Consider the following 22,674-nt stretch of genomic DNA (forward strand, 5'->3'; position numbering starts at 1 on the left):
TTTTTTCATCGCACGGCCGTTGGGATATTCTATCCAAATCTGAAGATGGAAAAATGGAGGAAGAAGAGACAAAATGTGAATCAGTGTTGTAAGGAACAAAAGAAGGAGAGGAGGCTGGAGCGAGGAAGGAAGTGGGTAGAAGAAGAAAAAAAAAAAAAGGAGTGAAATAGAGGGGATAAAGGAAAGGTGTGAGGAAAGTAAAGGAAGGAAGGACGGAGGAGGAAATGAAAATAAGGAAAAGGCCTCAGCAGGGACTCGACCGGCTGTTGCCGTGGAGAACAGAAGAATCTCACTGTGGCTGCTCCACCTGCTTCTCCTCCAGCTTTATAATTAGCCCTGGCTGAAAGGAAAGTGATAACATGCAGGTTTCCCTTCAGCCGCTGAGGTAAAAAAAAAAAAACTGAGGATGATGGCTTCCCTCTATAAAAAAAAAAAAAAAATAATAAAAAAAAGCTTTTTATTTTCTGAAGCTGAAAAATACGCTCGTTTTCGATATTTTATTAGTTTTTGTCAGCTTAAGACGGGCTGGCAGGACGCTGTGCACACCTGTTCCCCCCGGTGCAGCAGTCTGTTTGATATCTGTACGTTTCATCACTAAGCAAAATAAACAGAACTCGGATTGAAGCTGAGGAGCGATTCTTCACAGCGAGATTAGATGCACTTCGCTGTTTTCCGAGGGGAAATTTTCTTTGTCGAGCGAGTCGTCGGCGAGCGCAAGGAAGCGAGCGTGGATTTAATTTGGTGCGCAGAGTTATGCAAAGATCCAGTCACCAGTTTAACCCCCCGCTGTTACAGAAACAGGAAGTTGACCATCGTCTGTTTCCTCGGATGGAAAACGGTCCCCTCTCGGTTGTTTCCGACCTCCGCCGTGGGGTCGACTTTTATTTTTAATTTGTATTATTCACGTCGTTTACTTTCGCTTTTCCTCCTGTGACTTCTGATCAACAAAAAAAAAAAAAAAACTCTTGTTTCTGCGTCCCAGCATGCAACTGGAAACACTCCTCCGGGCGTAGTCACCTGCGGTTGCCCCTCGAGGGGAATTCGTCACATTCACGCGTGAACGTTTGACAGCTCAACTAAGACAATGTGAACGGGGTGAAATAAAAAAAAAAAAGGCACTCTAATTACATTTTCTCCCCCCCCGCTCACCCTCACTCTGTCATTTTTAATTTCACAGCCTCTCTGTGAACTTTGAAGGGTATTCTTACCCCGAGGCTCCGATAAATTCCTTTTTGTGTGATACTAAATGCACCGTAGAGTATTGTCTAAAAAAAAAAAAAAAAAAAAGCAGGATTTAAAATTAGTTAATAAAGTAAAACACTGTGAGATGGTTGTGGACACAGTCTGCGTGCCCTCCACCTGCCCTACAGCTCACACGCTCACTACCGTACGACACTCTGTTTGTTATTGTTTTTCATTTTAAAGGAAGTGGTACATATGAGATCAGATCGGGCATAGATTTCCCCCGGGGGGGAGGCGGAGGGGAAGGGGGGGGGGGGGAGAGGGGGACTCAACGATGCACACCGGCTCACCACCGAACAATATTTCCAATTTTTGTGTTTTTTGTTTTTTTGTTTTTTTGCTCAGCCCAACGGCTCCCAGCCCCTGCCGGTGCCCGTCGGAGCCCCCGTCGGTGGAGTTCTGGTGGAGAGCGGGCCGGTCCACTACGAAGACGAGGCTGGCGAGGAGGAAGAGGAGGAAGAGGAGGAGACTTGTGTCAGTGCCATGGAGCTGATGGGCGGCAACGGTCAGTTCAGACACACTCACTTTGTTTGTTTGTTTGTTTGTTTGTTTGTTTCATCACATCTTTGAAGGACATTTATTTTGGTCTGAAACAATCAGGCAAAACAGCACAGAAGAAAAACACATTGTAGTTTTTTTTTTTTTTCCTACAATATTTCCACCATGTTAATTTGGACATGCATTATTGGTCGAGCACTTTTTATCTCGACTGCTGAAAATTTGCAGAAAGTTTCCTCTTAAAGTCAAATTCAGACCTCATCACCTCATTATTTTCTGAAATCTATCTTCCAGGAACAAGTGAAAAAAAATGATGTCGCTGTGATCTGATTATTTGATCGTGTTTGTAGATATCGGTGTTAGTCTGGGTTTTAAACAGTGATTATTTTCATTAGAATCTGTTGATTATTTTAAGTGCCTAGTCAATAACGTAATAAAAAATCAAGACAAAAGAGCACATGTTCAAACCCCAAATAATTCAGTTTGTAATGACTTCGATTGTTCGCTTTATTTGTCGAGCAGCAGTGAAACAAAATCAGTCACAACAACCTGAAAGTAAGTTAAGTTTACCAGTAAAATTCAAAAAAATTAAATAGGACTTTGCAGCAAATTCTTAAAGCAGAGGAGCTGAAATGGATATTTGGCATAAAAAAAAAACCCCGCATGTTTCAGCCACCTCATTTGTATTTGCAACATAGACCCTGTGATAAAATGTTTATAACTCCAGGTTTAATACAATCCAGTTTAAAATTAAATGAAAAATGACCTGTTTTGTGGATTATTCTTTCTTTTAATTAACAAATGAACTATCACCTAATCGTTCAGTTTGTTTTTCGGCAAATTTAACAGCCTGAAACGAATTAACAAGAAGTTTATTTGCGCCTAAAACCGTCTTAAACAATCTCACAATTCTCAACAGAAAAAAAAAAGCTCCTTTCCAGACTTAATGAGGGAAACGTCTTCCCTGTAGTTTCTCATCACGTTGTCTCAACATTTGAATGTAGTTGACACCGACAGTGGCAGACGGCTGTCGCGTCTCCGTCAGACTCCCCGAGTGCCCGGACTGCGAAACAGTTGCAGTCACGTCTTTAATGAATCCGGGTCTGTTTCCACTCGGACTCCTGCTACGTTTTAATGAGCCCTCGGTAAGATGAAATTTCTTCGCTTTACGTCTCTGGCTGTTAAACTTTAAGAACCCTGAACTCGGCCGCGGTAAAAGAAAAAGAAAAAGGAGTCCTGAGCTGCTTAATTGATTCCTGTTGGGGAGCTCTTTGTTTGTACGTTTGCCCCCCCCCCCCACCCCTCCTTCTCTTCCCCCCCCCTCGGCAGCAGAGGTCGGGAGGTCGGGGTCGGACTCCGAGCAGCTGGAGGAGACTCTGGGATGAACCTTGTGTTCCTCCAGCTGATAGTGAAGTGACACTTTTTTTTTTTAAATTTTATTATTTTTTCCTACATTTTTTTTACAAGTCTGACCGGTCGCTGCTCTTCGCCAAGTCCAGAAACAACCGGGCTCTCCGGTGCTTTTACATCTGTGGAAACGGAGCACGTTTACTTGTTTACATGTTTACATGTTTACGCCTCCAATCACACGCGGCTCCACTCGCCGTCGCACGTCCGTTGAAACCAACGTCTCTGGGCCCTGAAGGCATCTTTTACCCACTTTTTCTCGTGTTAAAGCGAAACCGGCGACCCGCGTCACCGCGGGGAGTAATTTAAAATAATGTGTGCTCTTCGTGTTTTGGAACTGCGCTCAAAATCTCACTTTAATCTTAAAGAGTATGAAACAAACAATTTGTCGTTCACAAATGAAGACAAACGGTGAATTAGTGCGTCGGTGTTTGTTTCAAAAACAAGTCGGTTCAAAAAGCTTCGACTAAGACAACCAAATACACTCAAAGAGCACTTTTTTTTCTTTTTTTTACAAAATGTGATCACGCGCTATTTCTTTTTAGCTCGTGCTGCAGCTACCCTTAAAAAGTACGTACCGTCGCACGCGGCATGTATTCAACGAGGACATGCCGCCGTGCGCCGTGAACTTTGACCCTCCCGGTCATATCTGTCGCGATCCATAGCTCGACGTTCGAAGTAAAAAAAAAAAAAAAAAAAAAAGAAAAAGGGTGCGATTTGGAACGAGTGCGCTTCATTTCAACACCTCTCCCGATCACGGTTCAGCTTCTGAAGTCGTATCGGAAATACTTTTTTTTTTTTTTTTTTTTTTGCTCCTTGCGAGAAATCCCTTTAATGACGAGCAGCACCTTTCCCGGTTGTTACGCAACAATCGTTCCCGAGTAAAACGGTCTAAAGTTAAAGCTTCAAATGAGGAAGTACGAAAGAATAAGTAAACCGGCCGGGCTCCTCGTGGAGCGTTTCTAACCGCAGATGAATAATCTCAAGGCCTCCTCGGCGTTCTCCGTTCAGTGAGCGAAGTCTTGCACATCTAATCCCCCCCCCCCCCCCCTCCCCCCCGTGTGCCTCTCGCCCTCCAGATTACGGCTGCGACGGAGATTACGACGAAGGATTCTAGCGGCGCCGGTACTTAACTCTCCCCGACGAGTACGGACGGTTTTGAATCCCCAAGTGCGTCCGATGTCTGCCGGCGGGGACACACAACGGCTGCGGCCACAGATGGGAGCGGCGAAGGGGACGCCCCACCGCCACCGCCACCGCCACCGCCCTCTCCCACCACCACCGCCATCAGGAATTAATGTGCGCAAGCAAACACTCGCACTCCTGGTTCCAAGTTGGCGTCCCGTCTGGAGTGAACCGGAGCGGAGCGGAGACGGTGGCGTGGGGATCTAAACTCGGCGCGGGACACTGGCTGGACTGTGGCGAGGATTCTGCACAGGCGGAGACGGACGTATTCCAGTTAGCACTCGTCGGATTGGAAGGAGAAGCTCAGGCGAACACTCGAGGCGATAATTAAGCTGAGCTTCGTCTCCGTCTTGTCCGACGGCGAACCGGAGACGTCTCCGAAGACGTCTCCGCGGGCCTCGACGACAAAAACGCTTCGCGAATTAAATCAAGAAAAATCATTTCCGGAATAGCTCTCGGACGGTCCGTTTCCACGTCTGCGACCTTGCGGCAGCATTTTAAACGACTCGCGTTTTGTCTGCGCGGCCGGGACTCCACCTGCGCCGACGCGCGGTCGCTCAAACGCAGCCGAAACGGCGGGTTCCGGCCACGCGGACGTCTCGGAGAACGGGCGCGTTACGGTTCCCACGTTCCCCGCGAGGCGATGCTAATAGCGGCCACAAAAAAAAAAAAAAAAAAAAAAAAAAAAACAACCCAGAAATCCTGAACTTTTCACGACGCTTCGCCTCCTCGAGCGCTTCCTGACACTTAACGCCGCCTCACGTTTCAGACTTCCTTGGAAAAGACGAGCGGGTCGGCGCGAGACCGATCACCAGTATTCACAGAGCTCGGATCAGTATTTATTCAGCGTTTCAGCCGGCGCCGCTCGAGCCAAAGTATTAAAGTGATGTGCCGAATGTCTAAAGATGAGATGTTTATTTCAGTCATTAAGAGGAATGTGTAAAATATACAAAGATTTGTTTTTGCGTTATTCACCCGGTTCGGGCTCAGCCTGATTTGAGATCGTTGCCTTTGATTTAAATATTCTTTACCGAGAGACGTTTCAGATCAGTATGTAAATAAATCCTCTGTGATATTTTATTTTCCACATGGATACGGGGAGCCGAGTCGGAGAACAGATTCGTTTTTTGTTTTGTTTTAGCTTTTCCGATTTTTGGGATGTAAAGATGACACTTAGCGGGAGATCGTGGCCTTTTCACTGTAAGCACTCAACACTTAATGAGGCGTCCCGGTTCACCGCGACCGACGCCGCCGCCGTCGCTACGAGTCGTGACGTTACATCTGCATAATCTTGTGTGCCTTCGCTGCTTCAGTAAAGAATTCACTAAATGGACAAAAAGATATTCGTTTCATTTTTTTTATTATTTTTTTTTGTGTGCCAGTTTTTAAAGAAATGTCAGCCTGAATGACGATCTCAGTTTTTCCCTATAAAGTCGGTTAAATGTTGGTTTGTAAGTCGAAGCCACACGAGATGTTGCGAAAGCGCTTTTACCAAAAACAAGTTGGCTGACTGAGCTGAAATGCAAAGACCAAGAGTTTTCCTCCCTGTTTGAAAATATACGGCTTCAAAACAAGTGAAAAGCGATATGAAACAAATCAAATCGAAATAAAAAAAAAAAATAGATCTATTCCCTCGAATGTTGACTTCAGTTTGTCCTCGACATCAATGACAGACTGAAACGCTGCAGGAAGCAGATCGTCAGCTGTAATCGGGAATTTGAACGGGGTCATTTAAGTCCATTTTAAGTTGTGAAAGAGAATATTACAACATTTGATCTTGAAAACAAGAAATCATGCTCTCGGATTAAAAGAGCTTTTGACTCGTGACACTAAAAATACCGTCGTAGTTTATCGTCTATATTCTCTTTTATAGCGGCACGAGTTCTGCACGAACACTCGCAGCTCTTTCCTACTATTTTCCATCTGTTTTACTTCGACCGACTCGGGCTGCAATATTTCTGTAATTAAAAGGAAATCCGGCTTCATGCGTAAAACTTCAAATGCAGAATTTCTCGTTTACACCGATGACATTTCTGTGGGTCGAACCCACGACGAAGATCAAAAAACAACAACAACTACAAAATAACAACTGAAACGTCGACGTAAACGCTACGTCATGAAACACCGAGTCGGCGAGCGCCTTTGTCTCTTTGTCTCACACACACACACACACACACACACACACACACACACACACACACACACACACACACACACACAACGCAGCGTGTTTCTGCCGAGACATGAACTCAGCCTGAACTTTCCGTGACAGACATCAGCGTCGGCTCTGCCGGCGACCCGACACCGTTCCCCCCCCCGTCCCCCCCCCGTCCCGTCCCGGCCGGCGCGTTTGATCAGAGATATTTGGCCGGTGCTTCTGGATCGTTTCACGCCTGTACGGCATCGCGGCGTTGTCGTTCGCTGTCCCCGGGCGGTTCTGAAGACGTCCCGTGGAAAGACGATCGGAGCGGGAGGAAATCTGAAACTCTTGCGTCAGAAGATGTACGACGAGCCTTTACATGCGGCGACCTCTTCTTTTCGAGGCAGAGTTCGGGCACCGGGGGGGGCTTCGAGCGCTTTTCAGCGTTATTGTAACTTTCTTTTCTGCGCTTGGGACAATATATTTGTTAATCGGTGTTATTAATCTTCAGACATCTCTGGAAGGGGTCGAGAAAGTTTTTGGGGATTTGAGTGCGGTCGGATACGTTCAAATCAGCTTTTGATCACTTTGAAAAGTATATTCAGTTTTTTGAATTAACGAGTCACTTTTAAAGAACTTGTGGCCACGCTTGTAAGTGGTGAAACTATAAGACATTAATGATGAATTTCAGTTCAAAATTTTGGGGTTGGAATAATGATTAATTATTTACTAAATGCTATTAAATACTGCATTAAGATGTTGCTGATATATTTTTTAACATTTAGCGAGAGCTGCAATCTAATTTTAAAGACATCATTTAAAAAGTACCACATTCCTCAGTTTGAATAAAACACATTAAAGCCGTAACATTTTTAAACATTAGGAACCTTCATATTTTAAAGCTGACGAGTTCATTTCTAAAATGAAAAAGATAAGACGAGATATCACGAGTTTAACGACCCAAGTGGGAGAATTGAGTTAAAAAAGAAAAAAGTACCACCATTTGTTTTAATTTTGTCCTGCTGACCTCGACTGTCCCCTTCTTTAAAATGATGAACGCTGTGTACTAAATGAGGAAAACTAACTGAGGCCCATCTTTTTATTATTTCCTCACCTTTAAGTGTAAATTCTAGTCGTGGAAAAGTCGCCAGTTAAGGGACCTTTTTTTTTTTTTTTTTTTTTTTTTTTTTTAATTTTTTTTAATAAATAAAGATGAAATCACAAGATCATATTTTCCGTGCCCGGTTCATTTGAAGTGCAGCTAAATTAGTCCTATTAACAGATTATTACACGGCGTGAAAATGTCACGAGTAAGCCTCGAGCTGTCTCTGGGAATTATCGTCCCGTCGCACCCGCCGAACGCCAACTGGAAGCGGCACGACGCCTCGGGGCCTTTCGGAAACAGAAACGATCGAGAAAACTATTAAATTACACCCGGCGTGACCCGCCACTGGTGTCCCCTTTTTTTTCAGGTCGACTTTTCTCCTATAACTCGGCCCGGGAAATAATTTCATGGTTTATGATGCTCTGTAATTGTGCTGTCAGGTCAGCTTTCGACCCCCCCCCCCCCCCCTCCTCTCCCCTCTCAGTTTTCCACCCACTCTCTTCTTTTCTGCTCGTTCTCTCCCCGAGGGCCGACCCTACCTACGCAGCCTTTTTCAGTATTTGCCAGCCCTCCCCTCCCCTCCCTCCTCCTCCCCCCTTCTCCTACACTTTAAAAGTTTTACTGAAACTTAATCTCCCTCAGACACCAAACTTTTCACTCTAACCTTTACAGTGCAGTCGAGAGAGGGAGGGAGGGAGGGAGGGGGAGGAAGGGAGGGAGGAAGAGAAATAAAGTTGTCTGTTTGGTTTCTCCGTGACCTTGTTGCCCTTCCGAGAGGATTCCTTCCACCTCTGAGGTCCTTTGTCCTTTCTGTGACTTGATTAAACAAAGATCTGCGTTGTTTGTTTTCTTTTTCCAGCTGAGCGAGACTTTTTTTATTATTATTATTATTATTATTATTTTTGTTGTTGTTGTTTTTACTTTAAGCGTGACTCGAAGGAAAAACTCCAGATTTAAAAAGAGAAGCGAGTCTTTTTCTCCTCTTCCTTCCTTCCTTCCTTCTTTCCTTCCTTCCTTCCTCTTCCTCCCTGCTCCCGTTTCCTGTTTCACCGCCCAGAAAGACCTGCCAAGCAGTTTCTGCCTCCCGAAGGTGTTTCGCTCTCTCTCTCACATCTCATTTGAAGTTCATCTGGGCGTCTTCTTCCTCTCGTCGGGTCACGTCGGCGCTCCGCCCTCTCCGTGCGGCGCTCCTCCATCGCTTACTGAATGGAGTAAGCGATGGACGCCGCTGAGGGTGAATTCATTTCGCCGTTTCACTTCCCTCCTTCCTCTTTCCCTCCCGTTATTTGCTTTCCCGTTTCTTCCTTTCTTCCAACGGCCAGCCTCCCTTCATCTCGTAGTGTCTCTTTTATTATTTTATTTGTTCTCGTATCCATATTCCCCCTCCACCCCCCCGCTCCGCCACCGCTTCCTCCTCGTATTCCTCCATCGATTTGTCTCCTTTCTAATACCCCTCTGTCCTTTAACTCTTCTCCTAATGTCCCTCCTCTTCATCGCTCTCCTCTCCTTCCCTCTGACAGCTGCAGTTTTAGCCGCCGTGCTAACTCCTCCCTGGAGGCTGTGTGTGTGTGTGTGTGTGTGTGTGTGTGTGTGTGTGTGTGTGTGTTTGACTCAGACTAAACTCCCTCGAACCGTTCACCTTCGTAACAACGAGCTTGAACCTCACCTCCGACCTCGACCCCTGTTCCACCTTCACCTCTGAAACCAGGATCTTAACGGCCCTTTGAGGATCCCGGTGATAAACTGTCGAAAACTGTTCTCTGTTTTATTGCTCCGAAAAGTCCTTAAATCACTTTCTCTCTCTGCAACCGTCTTCGTTTCCCCGGTTTACGTTTCAGAAAACATCCTCGGTCCCCCAAATAGATCTTCGCTCGTTAAAGACATCTTGAACTTGAACCCAATTCGAACTTTGCCTCTAAAACCAGGATCTTAACGGCCCTTTGTGGATGAGTGATAAAGTGTCCTTGCCGTCCAAAACTGTCCTGTTTTCTTGCTCTAAAAAGTCCTCACTTTCCAAACAACGTGTCCTTAAATCACTCTCTCTCTCTCTCTCCACAACTGTCTTCATTTCCCAAAACTCTCCTTTTACTTTCAGAAAACGTCCTCATTCCCCAAATAGATCTTCACCCTCTAAAGATATCCTCAATGTCCAGAAATGTCCTTGCTTTTTATAAAAAAAAAAAAAAAAAGAAATCTCATTTCTAAAAACATTTCCGCACTCTCAAGGTCTCAAACCGACACCGGTCCTCGCAAAGACAGAAACACAGAAATACACACACACACACGTTTCTCTTCCCAGGCCTGGACCCAGCATGCCTCGCTTCCCGCCACAGCCATTTTCCTAATAATCCCCCCCTGCCTGCCCACAGACCCACCCCCCTCCCCCTCCCCTCCCTCCTCCTCCTCCTTCCTCTCCGCACTGCGTTTTCCTGCATCAGCATATCAAACTCACCCCACCCCCTCCACCCCCCACAGCTTCCCTCAAACACCACAACCTCCCTCCTGATTGCCTTCCTCACCCCAATTATTTCCCGGGACCTTAGCTTAGAGGGATCCTCTCACCTCACCCGCGCTCTCTTTTTGTAGTCGGGCTCCTTCGCTGACCTTCCCTCCGCCGGCGGGGCGACGGCGGCGTCCATTGTGTCATAAATACACTGAGGTATTCAAACCCCCCACCTCCCCTCCCCGGTGTCTGTTTTCTCCGCCGTCATCTTGGATGAATGCTCCTGACAGGAAGCTTCGGGGTGTTGAGGTGTTCCTGCGGGAGCTCCTGAAGGACGAAACGCCAGATTTAGAAGTAAAAACTTTTGGGTTTAAAACTCAACTTTTTCTCACCGTCCACCATCGCACTTCTTCTTTTGTCGACGCGCCTCGATGACGCGGCGCCGCCTTCTCCCGGCCGGCTTCCGGTTCCACGTCTGTAACTCGGGACTGCGTCCAAATTTAAAAAGACATCTTCGGCTCCTCCGCTGTCGGACAATGTTTCATCTGCCGGAGCGTTTCGCGAAAGGTCTTTCCTGGTGAAACTTTTGGGACGTTTAAAACATCCAACAGGCACTAAGTTATCATTAAAGTGACTCAGCGGACGTCCAATCAGCGTTTGTGGTGAATGAAGTCGCTCGAATCGGTAAATTCCTCAATAAATTCCATGTATTCTCCGGCAGGAAGCGGAAAACTCTTTTTGAGCACCAGCTCCGGAGGCCTCCAATAAACACGGCTGATTATCGGAGTTAGCTCAAGTACACGAACGAGTAAATCCAGCAGACAGAGGCCGACGCGTTATGCATTATTGCCCGGCTGCTTATCATTTTTATTGTTGAGCGGGAGCTATAAGAGGAGAAACTTGGCAAAGGGAAGTAAAGGATTTGGTCGTTAGGTGTCAGAAACTTGCACGCAATGCATCCTGGTATATGTAGGCAACGCCGGCAGGAAAACCCAGAACAAGTCAGGATTTAAGATCAGTAGCAGCACTGAGGAATTTAGAGGTTCATTATCAACACTGACTGGACATCCACATTAAAAAAAAAAAAAAAAAGGCAAACTTTTCCTTTAACAATCCAGCCTGTTATCATTTGTTGGAAAACTGAGCTTTTTAAAACGTGAATAAAACATCTACTTCTGACGGCTTTACACGGTGAGCAGCTTTAAAGTTAAAGATCCAGTCAGGAAGTAAAAAGTCCAAAGTAATGTTTTGAATTGCAGCCATTAACGTTATTGTAACCCAGGAAATGTTCAGCGGCCCAATTTACAGACGTCCCCTAAACGTCTCACCGGGCGAGCGCGTGGTCTTGAACGTGCCGGCGGTTTCACGCAGCAGAGCCCTTCAGCCTCCTCTCACCTGCCGGAGACCCCGTAGCTGAGACCAGGTGAAGGAGGCAGACGAGGTTTGGAGCAAAGGACGACATTTTGAGATTCCCGAGAGACGTCGAGTGAATTTAACGGTATTGAAAGTGAAGAGTTAAATGCTGAGAAGTTCTCACCGGGACGAAGTCCGTCGGCCGTTTTCTTCCCGACGAAGTGGATCATCCCGGTGAGTCGCTACCTGAGGTTAGCTCGTTGACTAAGTTTGTGTCAGAGAATTGGGAGTAATTTACATTTTACAACATTTTGTAGGATGTGAATTAATCAAGGTCGTTGTTAGATGTTCAGCCTCCACCGCTGGCGGCTCATGAAGCCATGAAGGTAACGTGAGCACGACGTTACCGCTGCTGACCTCTCGCGAGAGGGAAGTACACAAGTGTGTGTGTGTGTGTTGCATTTTCGTTAAAGTTACTTTATATGTTGTAAAACTATGTTGAATGCCAAATGTATTGTTAGAAATTAAGGCAAAATTTGATAATTTAGTCACAACTGTTTTTAAAGTTGTGAAAGTTTTGTGTAAATCTGATGTGATGAAGGAAAAAGAGGAAACTGGGACTATATGATGATTTTCTGCACACTTGTGTGCAGGCTGTTTTTTTTTTTTTAGTTATTCATCAAGTGACGACGAGCTGCTTCGTCTGCTATCCCGTCTGGATCTTCACCGCTGCTCGGGGATGATGGACCGTGTCAAGAGGCGGTAGGAACAAAATCTGAGGAACTTAAAGGATCTAATTTTATTTTCACTTTGTTCTCTGAGATCTGAGTTTTTTTTGGGATTCAAACAAACAAACGAAAATCCGTTGGGAGAGATTAATGATGAACTGTTGAACGTTGAGGAACTTAAATACGAGACCTACTTTGACTGACAACTGTAAAGGACTAAAACACATAATTAAGATCTAACAACTGAATTATTTGGGGTTTAACAGAGTTAAGAGGTTTATACCTGATTTGATAGTGAATTTATTTATCATAATATGCAATTCCATGGTTATACATCCAATTTTGTTACTTGGTAGTTTGAGTTAAGTGGAATTAATTTTTTTGTTAAGAGCTGAAGTTGATTTAATGAGATTTAAAGGTATTGTTCAAGTAATATGGTTTAAATAATTCTGTAAATATATTCCTTCATTAATACTTGAATCATTGGTTGTGTGTGCTGGAGGTCTCGCTGCTCTTGTATAGAGTTGCTACCACCAATCTCTTTACCGAACCTAGTAATTGAAATGAAGTGAACTGTAACCACGATAACCTGCAAAATATTTGCCTGAACTGTTGAAGAACATCAGGTACTGATATTACAAAGAAAGTAGGGCCGGGGTTAACGGCATAGATTACCCTTTAGTAAAAGATTACGTGCTACGACAGCATCATGTTAAAGTTTCACCTAAAGGTCCAGATGTTTCTGCTTTTACTGACAGCAGCAGTGAGTTCCTGCTGCTGAGAGGAGCAGTTTGGAAAGTTACAGTTTGGCTCTCCTTTCAGCCAAATTCAGATGCTATTGAGAGACTCAAATTCTGTGTGACAATATGTCCGTTTGGCGGTTTGTATCCGAGCGAGAAAAGGCCGCCGCCGCAGTACTTACAAAAAAAAAAAAAAAAAATAGACATAATGTTGGAGCTGGCCCCGGCCATCTTCTCAGAAATGTAGCTGGGAAAATGCCACTGCGTGACACTGACAAACCCTCTTCTGCTCACCGCTGAGCGCTACAGAGAGAGAGAGAGCTGAACCAAATCAGTCTGAACAGCGCAGAAAATGAAGAAATTAGTCTCGGCCGAGGAGCCGTCCAGGCTCTTGGCTCCGCGGCCGAGCAGAATCCGCCGCCGCGGAGCGCCGAGCTCCTGTCGTCCCCCGCCTCACAAACATAAATCCTCGAGGTTTTTTGGCTCGGCGTGCGACTCGGTAAACACGAGAAGGAGGAGCGGGAGCCTCCAAATTGTTTCTCTGCAGCCACGGATGAGTTTTGGTGCTCGGCTCTTCGCTCCGGTTTGATGTATGGTCCCATCTCTGTAATTGAATTAATTAAGGAATAACTGAACCCCCATCTGTGGAGACAACTCCCATGACAGCCATCAACACACGCACACACACACACACACACACACACACATACACACACACACACACACACACATATATACATATATACATACATATATACAGTGGGTACGGAAAGTATTCAGACCCCTTTAAATTTTTCACTCTTTGTTTCATTGCAGCCATTTGCTTTCATTGTATTTCTCATTAATGTACACTCAGCACCCCATCTTGACAGAAAAAAACAGAAATGTAGAAATTTGTGCAAATTTATTAAAAAAGAAAAACTGAAATATCACATGGTCATAAGTATTCAGACCCTTTGCTGTGACACTCATTTAACTCACATGCTGTCCATTTCTTCTGATCCTCCTTGAGATGGTTCTACTCCTTCATTGGAGTCCAGCCGTGTTTAATTAAACTGATTGGACTTGATTAGGAAAGGCACACAGCTGTCTATATAAGACCTTACAGCTCACAGTGCATGTCAGAGCAAATGAGAATCATGAGGTCAAAGGAACTGTCCAAGGAGCTCAGAGACAGAATTGTGGCAAGGCACAGATCTGGCCAAGGTTACAAAATAATTTCTGCAGCACTCAAGGTTCCTAAGAGCACAGTGGCCTCCATAATCCTTAAATGGAAGAAGTTTGGGACGACCAGAACTCTTCCTAGACCTGGCCGTCCAGACAAACTGAGCAATCGTGGGAGAAGAGCCTTGGTGAGAGAGGTAAAGAAGAACCCAAAGATCACTGTGGCTGAGCTCCAGAGATGCAGTAGGGAGATGGGAGAAAGTTCCACAAAGTCAACTATCACTGCAGCCCTCCACCAGTCGGGGCTTTATGGCAGAGTGGCCCGACGGAAGCCTCTCCTCAGTGCAAGACATATGAAAGCCCGCATAGAGTTTGCCAAAAAACACATGAAGGACTCCCAGACTATGAGAAATAAGATTCTCTGGTCTGATGAGACCAAGATTGAACTTTTTGGCGTTAATTCTAAGCGGTATGTGTGGAGAAAACCAGGCACTGCTCATCACCTGCCCAATACAATCCCAAAAGTGAAACATGGTGGTGGCAGCATCATGCTATGGGGGTGTTTTTCAGCTGCAGGGACAGGACGACTGGTTGCAATTGAAGGAAAGATGAATGCGGCCAAGTACAGAGATATCCTGGAAGAAAACCTCTTCCAGAGTGCTCTGGACCTCAGACTGGGCCGAAGGTTCACCTTCCAACAAGACAATGACCCTAAGCACACAGCTAAAATAACAAAGGAGTGGCTTCGGAACAACTCTGTGACCATTCTTGACTGGCCCAGCCAGAGCCCTGACCTAAACCCAATTGAGCATCTCTGGAGAGACCTGAAAATGGCTGTCCACCAACGTTCACCATCCAACCTGACGGAACTGGAGAGGATCTGCAAAGAAGAATGGCAGAGGATCCCCAAATCCAGGTGTGAAAAGCTTGTTGCATCATTCCCAAGAAGACTCATGGCTGTACTAACTCAAAAGGGTGCTTCTACTCAATACTGAGCAAAGGGTCTGAATACTTATGACCATGTGATATTTCAGTTTTTCTTTTTTAATAAATTTGCACAAATTTCTACATTTCTGTTTTTTTCTGTCAACATGGGGTGCTGAGTGTACATTAATGAGAAATAAAATGAACTTTTTTGATTTTAGCAAATGGCTGCAATGAAACAAAGAGTGAAAAATTTAAAGGGGTCTGAATACTTTCCGTACCCACTGTACATGTGTATGTATGTATGTATGTATATATATATGTATGTGTGTGTGTATATATATATATGTGTGTATGTATATGTATGTATATATATATATATGTATGTGTGTATATATGTATGTGTGTGTGTGTGTGTGTATATATATATATATATATATATATATATATATGTGTATGTGTGTATATATATATATATGTGTATGGCTGTATATGTGTATATAGATGTATATATATATGTGTGTATATATATAAATATATGACACAATGCACTTTAGCATATACAGGCGCTTAAATCTTTCCCACAATCTGCCTCATTCACACAACTGGACTAAAACATATGTGCATGACTCAAACATTCTGTGTGATCTAAACCAATGTAAACATATTCGAGAGTGCATGAGTGAGCCAAGACGAAAACAGCATGAGGCTCAGTCGGGGAAAGTTGGGATCTGATTTGTGCAACCAGTAAACATCGACTCGGTGACTTGCGGACGAAAAGACGTCTGGACATCCAATTAAAAATGAGTATGTTGGGTTAAACATGAACGTTTCTTTTGGGGCAGGTAAGTTACATATAACATAAGAATGTTAAAAAAAAAAAACACAAACTCACCAAACGGAAACCCGTCGAGAGAAAAACAAGTAGAAATCAGGTGAATAACCAACACGGAGTGCAGGTAGTGTCTGCTGTGAGTAAATCGACCCATTCGAAATCAAAGACGGCTGATAACTTCTCCTTTATATCAAACTAATTACAAATTGGCCAAAAAGACGAAGTAATAAAGAAGTCATCAGGCAGATTAAGTGGCTGTTAACCTGTGTCGTGGACCTTTGAGGAAAATCTAAATTAAATTTATGAATGAAATCAACTTCTGCTGCACTTTACCGAGCCTTATGGTTCATCTTATCTTTTCTCATATGGCTCGTATAGAAATAAGTGGTCATGACCATAATTACCGGACTGTGACCGAAGCTCATGTCATAAATAAGGATGAACCGAGAAAGCTGAATATTACTATTATTGTAAATGTATTCAGGCTGCGTACAGATTGTGGTTTGGGGAATAGCAGGGCGTCACATGCAAAGAGCAGCGGGACACTGAGACGTATGACGGGGGGCAGATTTACAGTGAAACCCTGATGGGAAACAGCAGTATGATATGCAAGTCCCCTGCTGTGCAGCTGCTCTCTCTCTCGCTCTGTGTGTGTGTGTGTGTGTGCGCGTGTGCGCGTGCGCGCGGTGGCCCTGTCGTGTTGCTTTGTAACATCTGTACAAAGTGCATTCCCTCTTTCGTGGTGTCTCATAAGGTGGGTTTACTTGGTGTGTGTGTGTGTGTGTGTGTGTGTGTGTGTGTGTGTGTGTGGAGGTACCCCCTCTGTTGTTTTGTTCTATTGCAGCCCTGTAATTACCTCGAGTCAGATCTGCTTCTGTAACACAGGTGGGAGACACAGAATTTAATTACAGAGTGGGAGCCGGGCTGCAGCCCACCTGCAAATGTGCGTGTGTATATGTGTACTGTGTGTGTGTGTGTGTGTGTCTCGTTGCACCTGTGTGTATCTTTGCTCTTTTTGTGTAAGTGCATTAGAGTGTTTGTGTGTGTCCATGTTTGAAGGATGCTCGTTGGTGTGTGTGAGAGAGAGAGAGAGAGAGTGAGAGAGTGAGACAGACAATGATGGCGGGGGGGGGCAAGTGAAACAGAGAGAAGACAAAGGGGGGGGGGGAGGCTGAACACCCGGCAGCTGATCACAGGCAACATGATGGAGATTAATAAAAAGACCACGAGGGGGATGTTTCTTCTTCTCCTCCTCAGTTTGGACTTTTCGTTTGGTCGCGATCAGACGCCGTCTTTGTTCTTCTGCTCCGACACGCGTCTCGACTCCGAGCGTCACTCGTCGCGGAGCTTAAAGGGGCTCAAGGTGCGCCTCGTCGTCCTTGTTGCTAAGCAACTCAAAGTTTGACAACATCTTGGAAGCTATCTAATTAGCTCTGGGGAGGGTTTAGAGATCTGCCTCTGAGAGAGAGAGAGAGAGAGAGAGAGAGACGGCGGATCAGGTCTGTCTGTCGCGGGACGGCGGTGAAGTCGCCACGGAGACGACACCTGCTTCAGGTGTTCGGCAACGCGACGGGTAACCTGTTGCCAAAGGATGACGATGCAATGCGACGCAGCAGATGTTCAGCTCGGCTGTTTGGGCACACGTGTTGCATTGTTGACTGTGTTGCTACGACACAAACCCGCTGGCATTACAACAAACAAGGCCGCTTGGCTTCATGCGTGGCAGCATGTCTGCGGGTTTCTTCGTGCAGTAGCTTGTGTGCAAAACAAAACAAAAATCAGTGTATTCTCTCACGGAGGAGAAAATCTGTGTAATGTGAGGCTGCAGCAACAGTTAATGTTACTCATTTAATAAATTATAAATTCTTGTTGATGCACCACCGAATTGGGCAGCAAGGCTTTTTAAAAAAAATTTTTGTATTTATTTATTTATTTTTTAATAAATGATCAAAGCCACAAATTGTCTGAAACTCCTGATGCAAAGCTTTATAAAGATTTAGGCAAAGAAACACCCGAGTCAGCTGCCGAGTTATGTGTGATGATCGTTTGGAAATGCAACGGTTGCTATTGGGAGGATATCAGACAATTATACTTCAGACAGAAGTTCCCAACTGGACGTTCGGGTCTGCAGACGACTTTGAATGCTTCACAGATGTGTTGACGTGTGTTTTATTTTCATTTTGTGCCGTTTCCATTTTGTTTTGAAGAACGCATGTTTCCGCATGCAGCAGCTGTTTATTGCCAAGGTTGTCATGATACGACAACTAACGTCACCACACCAGTATTTAGATCTCCTCCCATTAAACATGTCTGCATATGCCTGACTTTTATTTTCAGGATTCATACAATTCAGTTAAAATTATTGCAATTTGATGAGCTTTATGGATAAGTCCATTAACTCAAGATATATCTGCCTTTTATTTCATTGGGTTTGTAGGCCTTCTTGTACTTTTGTTGCACTTTGTTTATTGAATGTTTTTAACAGTTCGTGAAGGCATCGTGTATTAATGCACAATTTTATGAGAAATACATTTGAGTGACAGTGAAGTGATTGGTTTTGATGCAAGTTCTCTTTTTTTTTTTCAAAGCCCAACTATTGCAATCACTTTTCTGTTCACTGTATGTCAACGTTGTTCAGTGTGACATATTTTGTAAATATTTGTGTGCAGTTTGTTTTGGTTTTGTTCCTCAACAAGACCGATTGAGGTGTCGGCACAGTTTCTCCACAGATTACTGATAGTGGCATTGTCAGGTTTTAAAAGTGCTAATTGGAGATAAATATAGAATTCCTAAACTGCCCTCGAGTTTGTCTTGATCGGTGGACTGTGTCACATTTGTAAAGGATTGTTAATGTCATAGCGTGCATGTTGCTAATTTGTTGAAACGGTCTCCTGCGTCCAAACCAACCCGATCAACAGTTGCCAATGGAAAGAGATGTCTTCAAACCACGTTTCACAGTTTCGGTGTACAACATCAAACAGATTCATCAATGATGTATCACTACAAGACGTTACAGATGCCCAGTTTGAGCTACAAAACCTGTGATCTGTTCACGTTACAGCACGCCCCATCACAACAGCTTTCTCTCACATTTATTTTGACTGCAACAGATTACCTTTTGCTTCTTCTTTTTTTTCCCCCTCCAACACCAAAGCACTGCAGGTCAGGACCACGAAATATGAGCTGCACTGAACAGCTTCTAAAAACTGCTGCAAATTATTATTTTTTAACAGTCTCTAAAAATGTTCCTCATTTTCTCAACTAAAGATTTAATATACATATACATGTACATATACATATATATACATGTACATATACATGTATACATATATATATATATATACACATATATATATACATATATATACATATACAAACGCGGCCGCAATCAGCACAAAAGCCCAGGTGCTGAAATACAAAAAAAAATATGTTTTTATAGACGGACAAAAGGCCACGGAAAAGTTTCACCTCATTTATTTTCCTCGTCTGGAGTTCACCAGCCGAGTGCAGATTTTAACCAGTAAGCTGCAGTACAAGGAGAGAACTGGCTGACACCTGAGAGTTTATTACCTGACAACTTTTCAATACAGACACAAATGAGCAGTTGTTTTTCAATTAAAACAAACACGTCAGTGATCACATTAATGTGATAAGTTCATTCTTGTCATCAGCTTGCTCTTAAAACGACAGAACCGCCTGCAAATGTCCAGATCTGTGAATATTTAGGACCTGATTTGTTCAATTTTATAATAAATGGATTCATTTTCATTATATTTGAGTGCAAAACACAGTATTTGGCAAATTATATATAAAAAAAAAAAAAATTTGAGAGTCTTCTTCAGTTTAAAGGACTTTTTCAGTGAGATGTACGGGGAAACAGCAAAATCTTTCAAAAATGTTAATATTGTTTTGAGCTTCAAAATGTGTACATGTTTACCTTTTCTTCTTCCTGTGGTAGACCCACAGTAACATTTTGATGAATAGGTCCGCCGGGACAACAGTAGGTATATTTATTTGTGTTCATGTGGAGTCCAAAAGTCTGAGAGTGAAAATCTGTCTGTCATGTAAACCTGAAACTAATCAGAAAGGATTTAGAAATATTGAAGAAGTAATGAGCTGTAATTTCTGAAGAAATATTCCAGGTGTCATCAATCACACTGCAGCAGATTCAGTGTTATTGATCACGTTAATTCCTTTTGTACAAAAGATTAGATTTCCTTCAGTTGTTTCCTTCCACTAAAGCTGCTTTCAGACTTCACACTCAGGTGGCTCTGATCGACTCGTCAACCTGCAGCTGGTAGAAATACGGCTTTGCCTTCAGTTTCCAGCAGGACATTGCTGACTAAGTAACTTTGGGATGGCGGGAAATGTGGCATCAAAAATACACCGTCAGATTGTTATTGAGAAGCTCTTTGGAGCGTTGTCAGGGTTATCAGGTCTGAACGAGTGCTGCTGTCATTAACGCAAAAAGGAGGCAAATAAACTTTTATTTCAGGTATTCTGACATTTATGGGCATTTTTCACTTGAAACGAATGGAAGTATCACTGAAGAAAAGCAAAAACCTACAATTCAGACTTGTCACTCTACGCGCGTCCCACATGCTGTATTTAAATCCATGTCATCCTCTGCAGTTCATATTATGATCGTAGGAAGTTTATCCAAGAAGCTTTTGGCTTGTCGAGCTGCGGTGTGACGGCCCCGAGTCGGTCAGCCCGGCGTGACTGACTCCCTCCATCCGTCCGCCCCCTCCCGCTCTGTATCCCCGCTGCTCGGGTCTCTCGTCCATCACTCGAGGCCGATACTGTCAGTAGTGCCCTTGAGAACAAAGGTTCAAAAACCTGAGCAGCACACAGACGAGTGTGCCTGCAGTCACTCTGGTTTTTTACAAGTCTGTATTGTTTTTGTTACGTACACCGCAATACCGCCGAGTCCCACTAGAGGTCCATAGACTCCGATTTAATTAGTCTCATGAAATTCAAAGTCAATAAATTTTGGGTGTTTGATTGACAGGCCCGTGGTGCAGTCAGGTTACAGCTGTCAGTGGGCGGGACGTAGTGTCGTCCAATCAGATCGAGTCAGATCCACCGCTCGCTCGTCCAAATATGGTCACTTCCTGCTCCAAACCGCTTTGAACTAGCGAGATGTTCTTTAGTCTACTTTTGTACACAGTTTATGGTCGTAACACTTTTTATCAAAGCGGTTGCAGATACATTTTTTTGTTGCCTGATTAATACATTAGTTGTTTCACCTTTTTAAATGAACTATTACTACAAAACAAACATGTTGCCGTGTCTAGTTTTGTCTTGTTGTTAATTTGAACACATGCATATGCAGTATAAACAAACACATTTACACACAACCATGCACAACTCACACACACACACAGACACACACCATGCACATTTGTTCCCCATTTTGTCTTCATAGTCTGACACACAAATACACTCGTGGGCAAAAAAAAACAAAACTGTGCGTCAGCTGTCTGGCCCGTTATCCTCTCACGATAAAGAAGTGAGAGTCTCCTTCTGTTGCAGCTTCCTGTCTGCCCCCTCCCTTCCCCTCCCTTCTCCTCCCCTCCCCTCTTCCCTCCCCCCCCCCCCCCTCCTATCCTCTGCAGCTGTACATCCAGCTCCATTAGCGGCCTGTACGGCTCCCTCTCAGCAGATAAATCATTCATCCGCATGGCGGCCCCTCTGCAGCTCCGCCGACTCCCCCGTTTGCGTGGGAACGACGCGTTATGAGCAGCGTCCGCATGACCTTGTTTTGACACTGCGGAGAATTGGCTGGTTGTTTGGACTCTACGGAGAGCCTCATCACTCCACTTCCCACTTTCTCTGCTTGGATTGTTTTTCCAGACAATGACCACAGAGAGTCTCAGACAGGCACGCCACCGACGAACAGGATGCCCGGAACGCTGTGTCATCAATTAATGATCACGCCTTTCCTACCTGAGCGCCTGCAGCGAGCTCCAATCAGGGACATTGTGTTGAGAGTGTGTGTGTGGGAGGGGGGGGGGGGGGGGGGTGTTAGGCAAATCAAATTGTTTACGACCACAACAATGATAGTGTCAGCTGTTTTTCGGAGAGTGGAGGTGATAACTCATCTCTGCTGACAGCAGGACAATGTAACCGATCCAGATGTTTGTGCTTCAGTGGAGTTTTGTTTCGCCAGAGGAGTCTGTAGTTTGTCATTTCAAATGTTTTCAGGACACTGACGAACACCTTGATGGTAGGATGTGACTGTAAGATTGAAACTTGAAATCTTTGCACTGTTTTGAGAAAATCTTATGGAAGGAGAATGGACATCAAACCTACCAGCTTTGATGCGATTTCATAATTCTGTTTTATTGATTTATAAATGAATTAATTGCGGACCAGATCGATTGTGATTGATGGCATTGGCATCTACTGTACTGTTTGGGTCACGGAAATGTACGTTTTGGTAAAAATAAAAGCTGAACATAAAGTATATCACGACACAGTCCTTTACTTTCAACTTTGTCGCATAAATAGCACTGAAAATTTGTATTAATCTTAATAAGAATGGATTTAGGTTTACAACAGAAAATGCAAACACAGGATGAGCCTCTGATCACAGCACTGAGTCCTTAAGATAAAAAAAAAACAAGTAAATGGAGAAATATGTTGGGTTTTTTTTTAAATCTGGTTTTCTCTTGGATTTTATATTTACTAATTTACAATATGTCCGATTTAAAACTTTTGTAATGATCTGAAATTGAACCCTGAATATAATCCTTGCTCAACCAGTAGTAGTATTACTGCGGCTGATACTGTAGTTTCCTTGAAAGTGTCCTCAATCCTTGGATTTAATCTTCAATTATTAATGATGCAGATTTATTCCCACCTGGTATTTAATTCTGGCTCCTCACTCGGCGCTGATAAACTGTGT

At 44.0% G+C, this 22,674-nt stretch overlaps 1 protein-coding gene across 2 annotated transcripts in view; it reads left to right on the forward strand.

Annotated features, from left to right (window-relative positions):
- Positions 1-7,627, forward strand: part of LOC138205128 (transcription factor IIIB 90 kDa subunit-like) — a 94,439-nt gene extending 86,812 nt beyond the window's left edge. For both annotated transcript variants that reach the window (XM_069160846.1, XM_069160847.1), the window contains 2 exons: positions 1,588-1,747; positions 4,227-7,627. In XM_069160846.1, coding sequence (XP_069016947.1) covers positions 1,588-1,747; positions 4,227-4,264 — 198 coding nt within the window. In that variant the 3' untranslated portion in view covers positions 4,265-7,627. The remainder of the gene's footprint in view (positions 1-1,587; positions 1,748-4,226) is intronic.
- Positions 7,628-22,674: the final 15,047 nt, after the last annotated feature.

The sequence above is a fragment of the Embiotoca jacksoni genome, unplaced genomic scaffold, assembly GCF_022577435.1.
Source record: "Embiotoca jacksoni isolate LCO1_2020_lvr unplaced genomic scaffold, fEmbJac1.0.p SCAF_27, whole genome shotgun sequence".
Taxonomy (NCBI): domain Eukaryota; kingdom Metazoa; phylum Chordata; class Actinopteri; family Embiotocidae; genus Embiotoca; species Embiotoca jacksoni.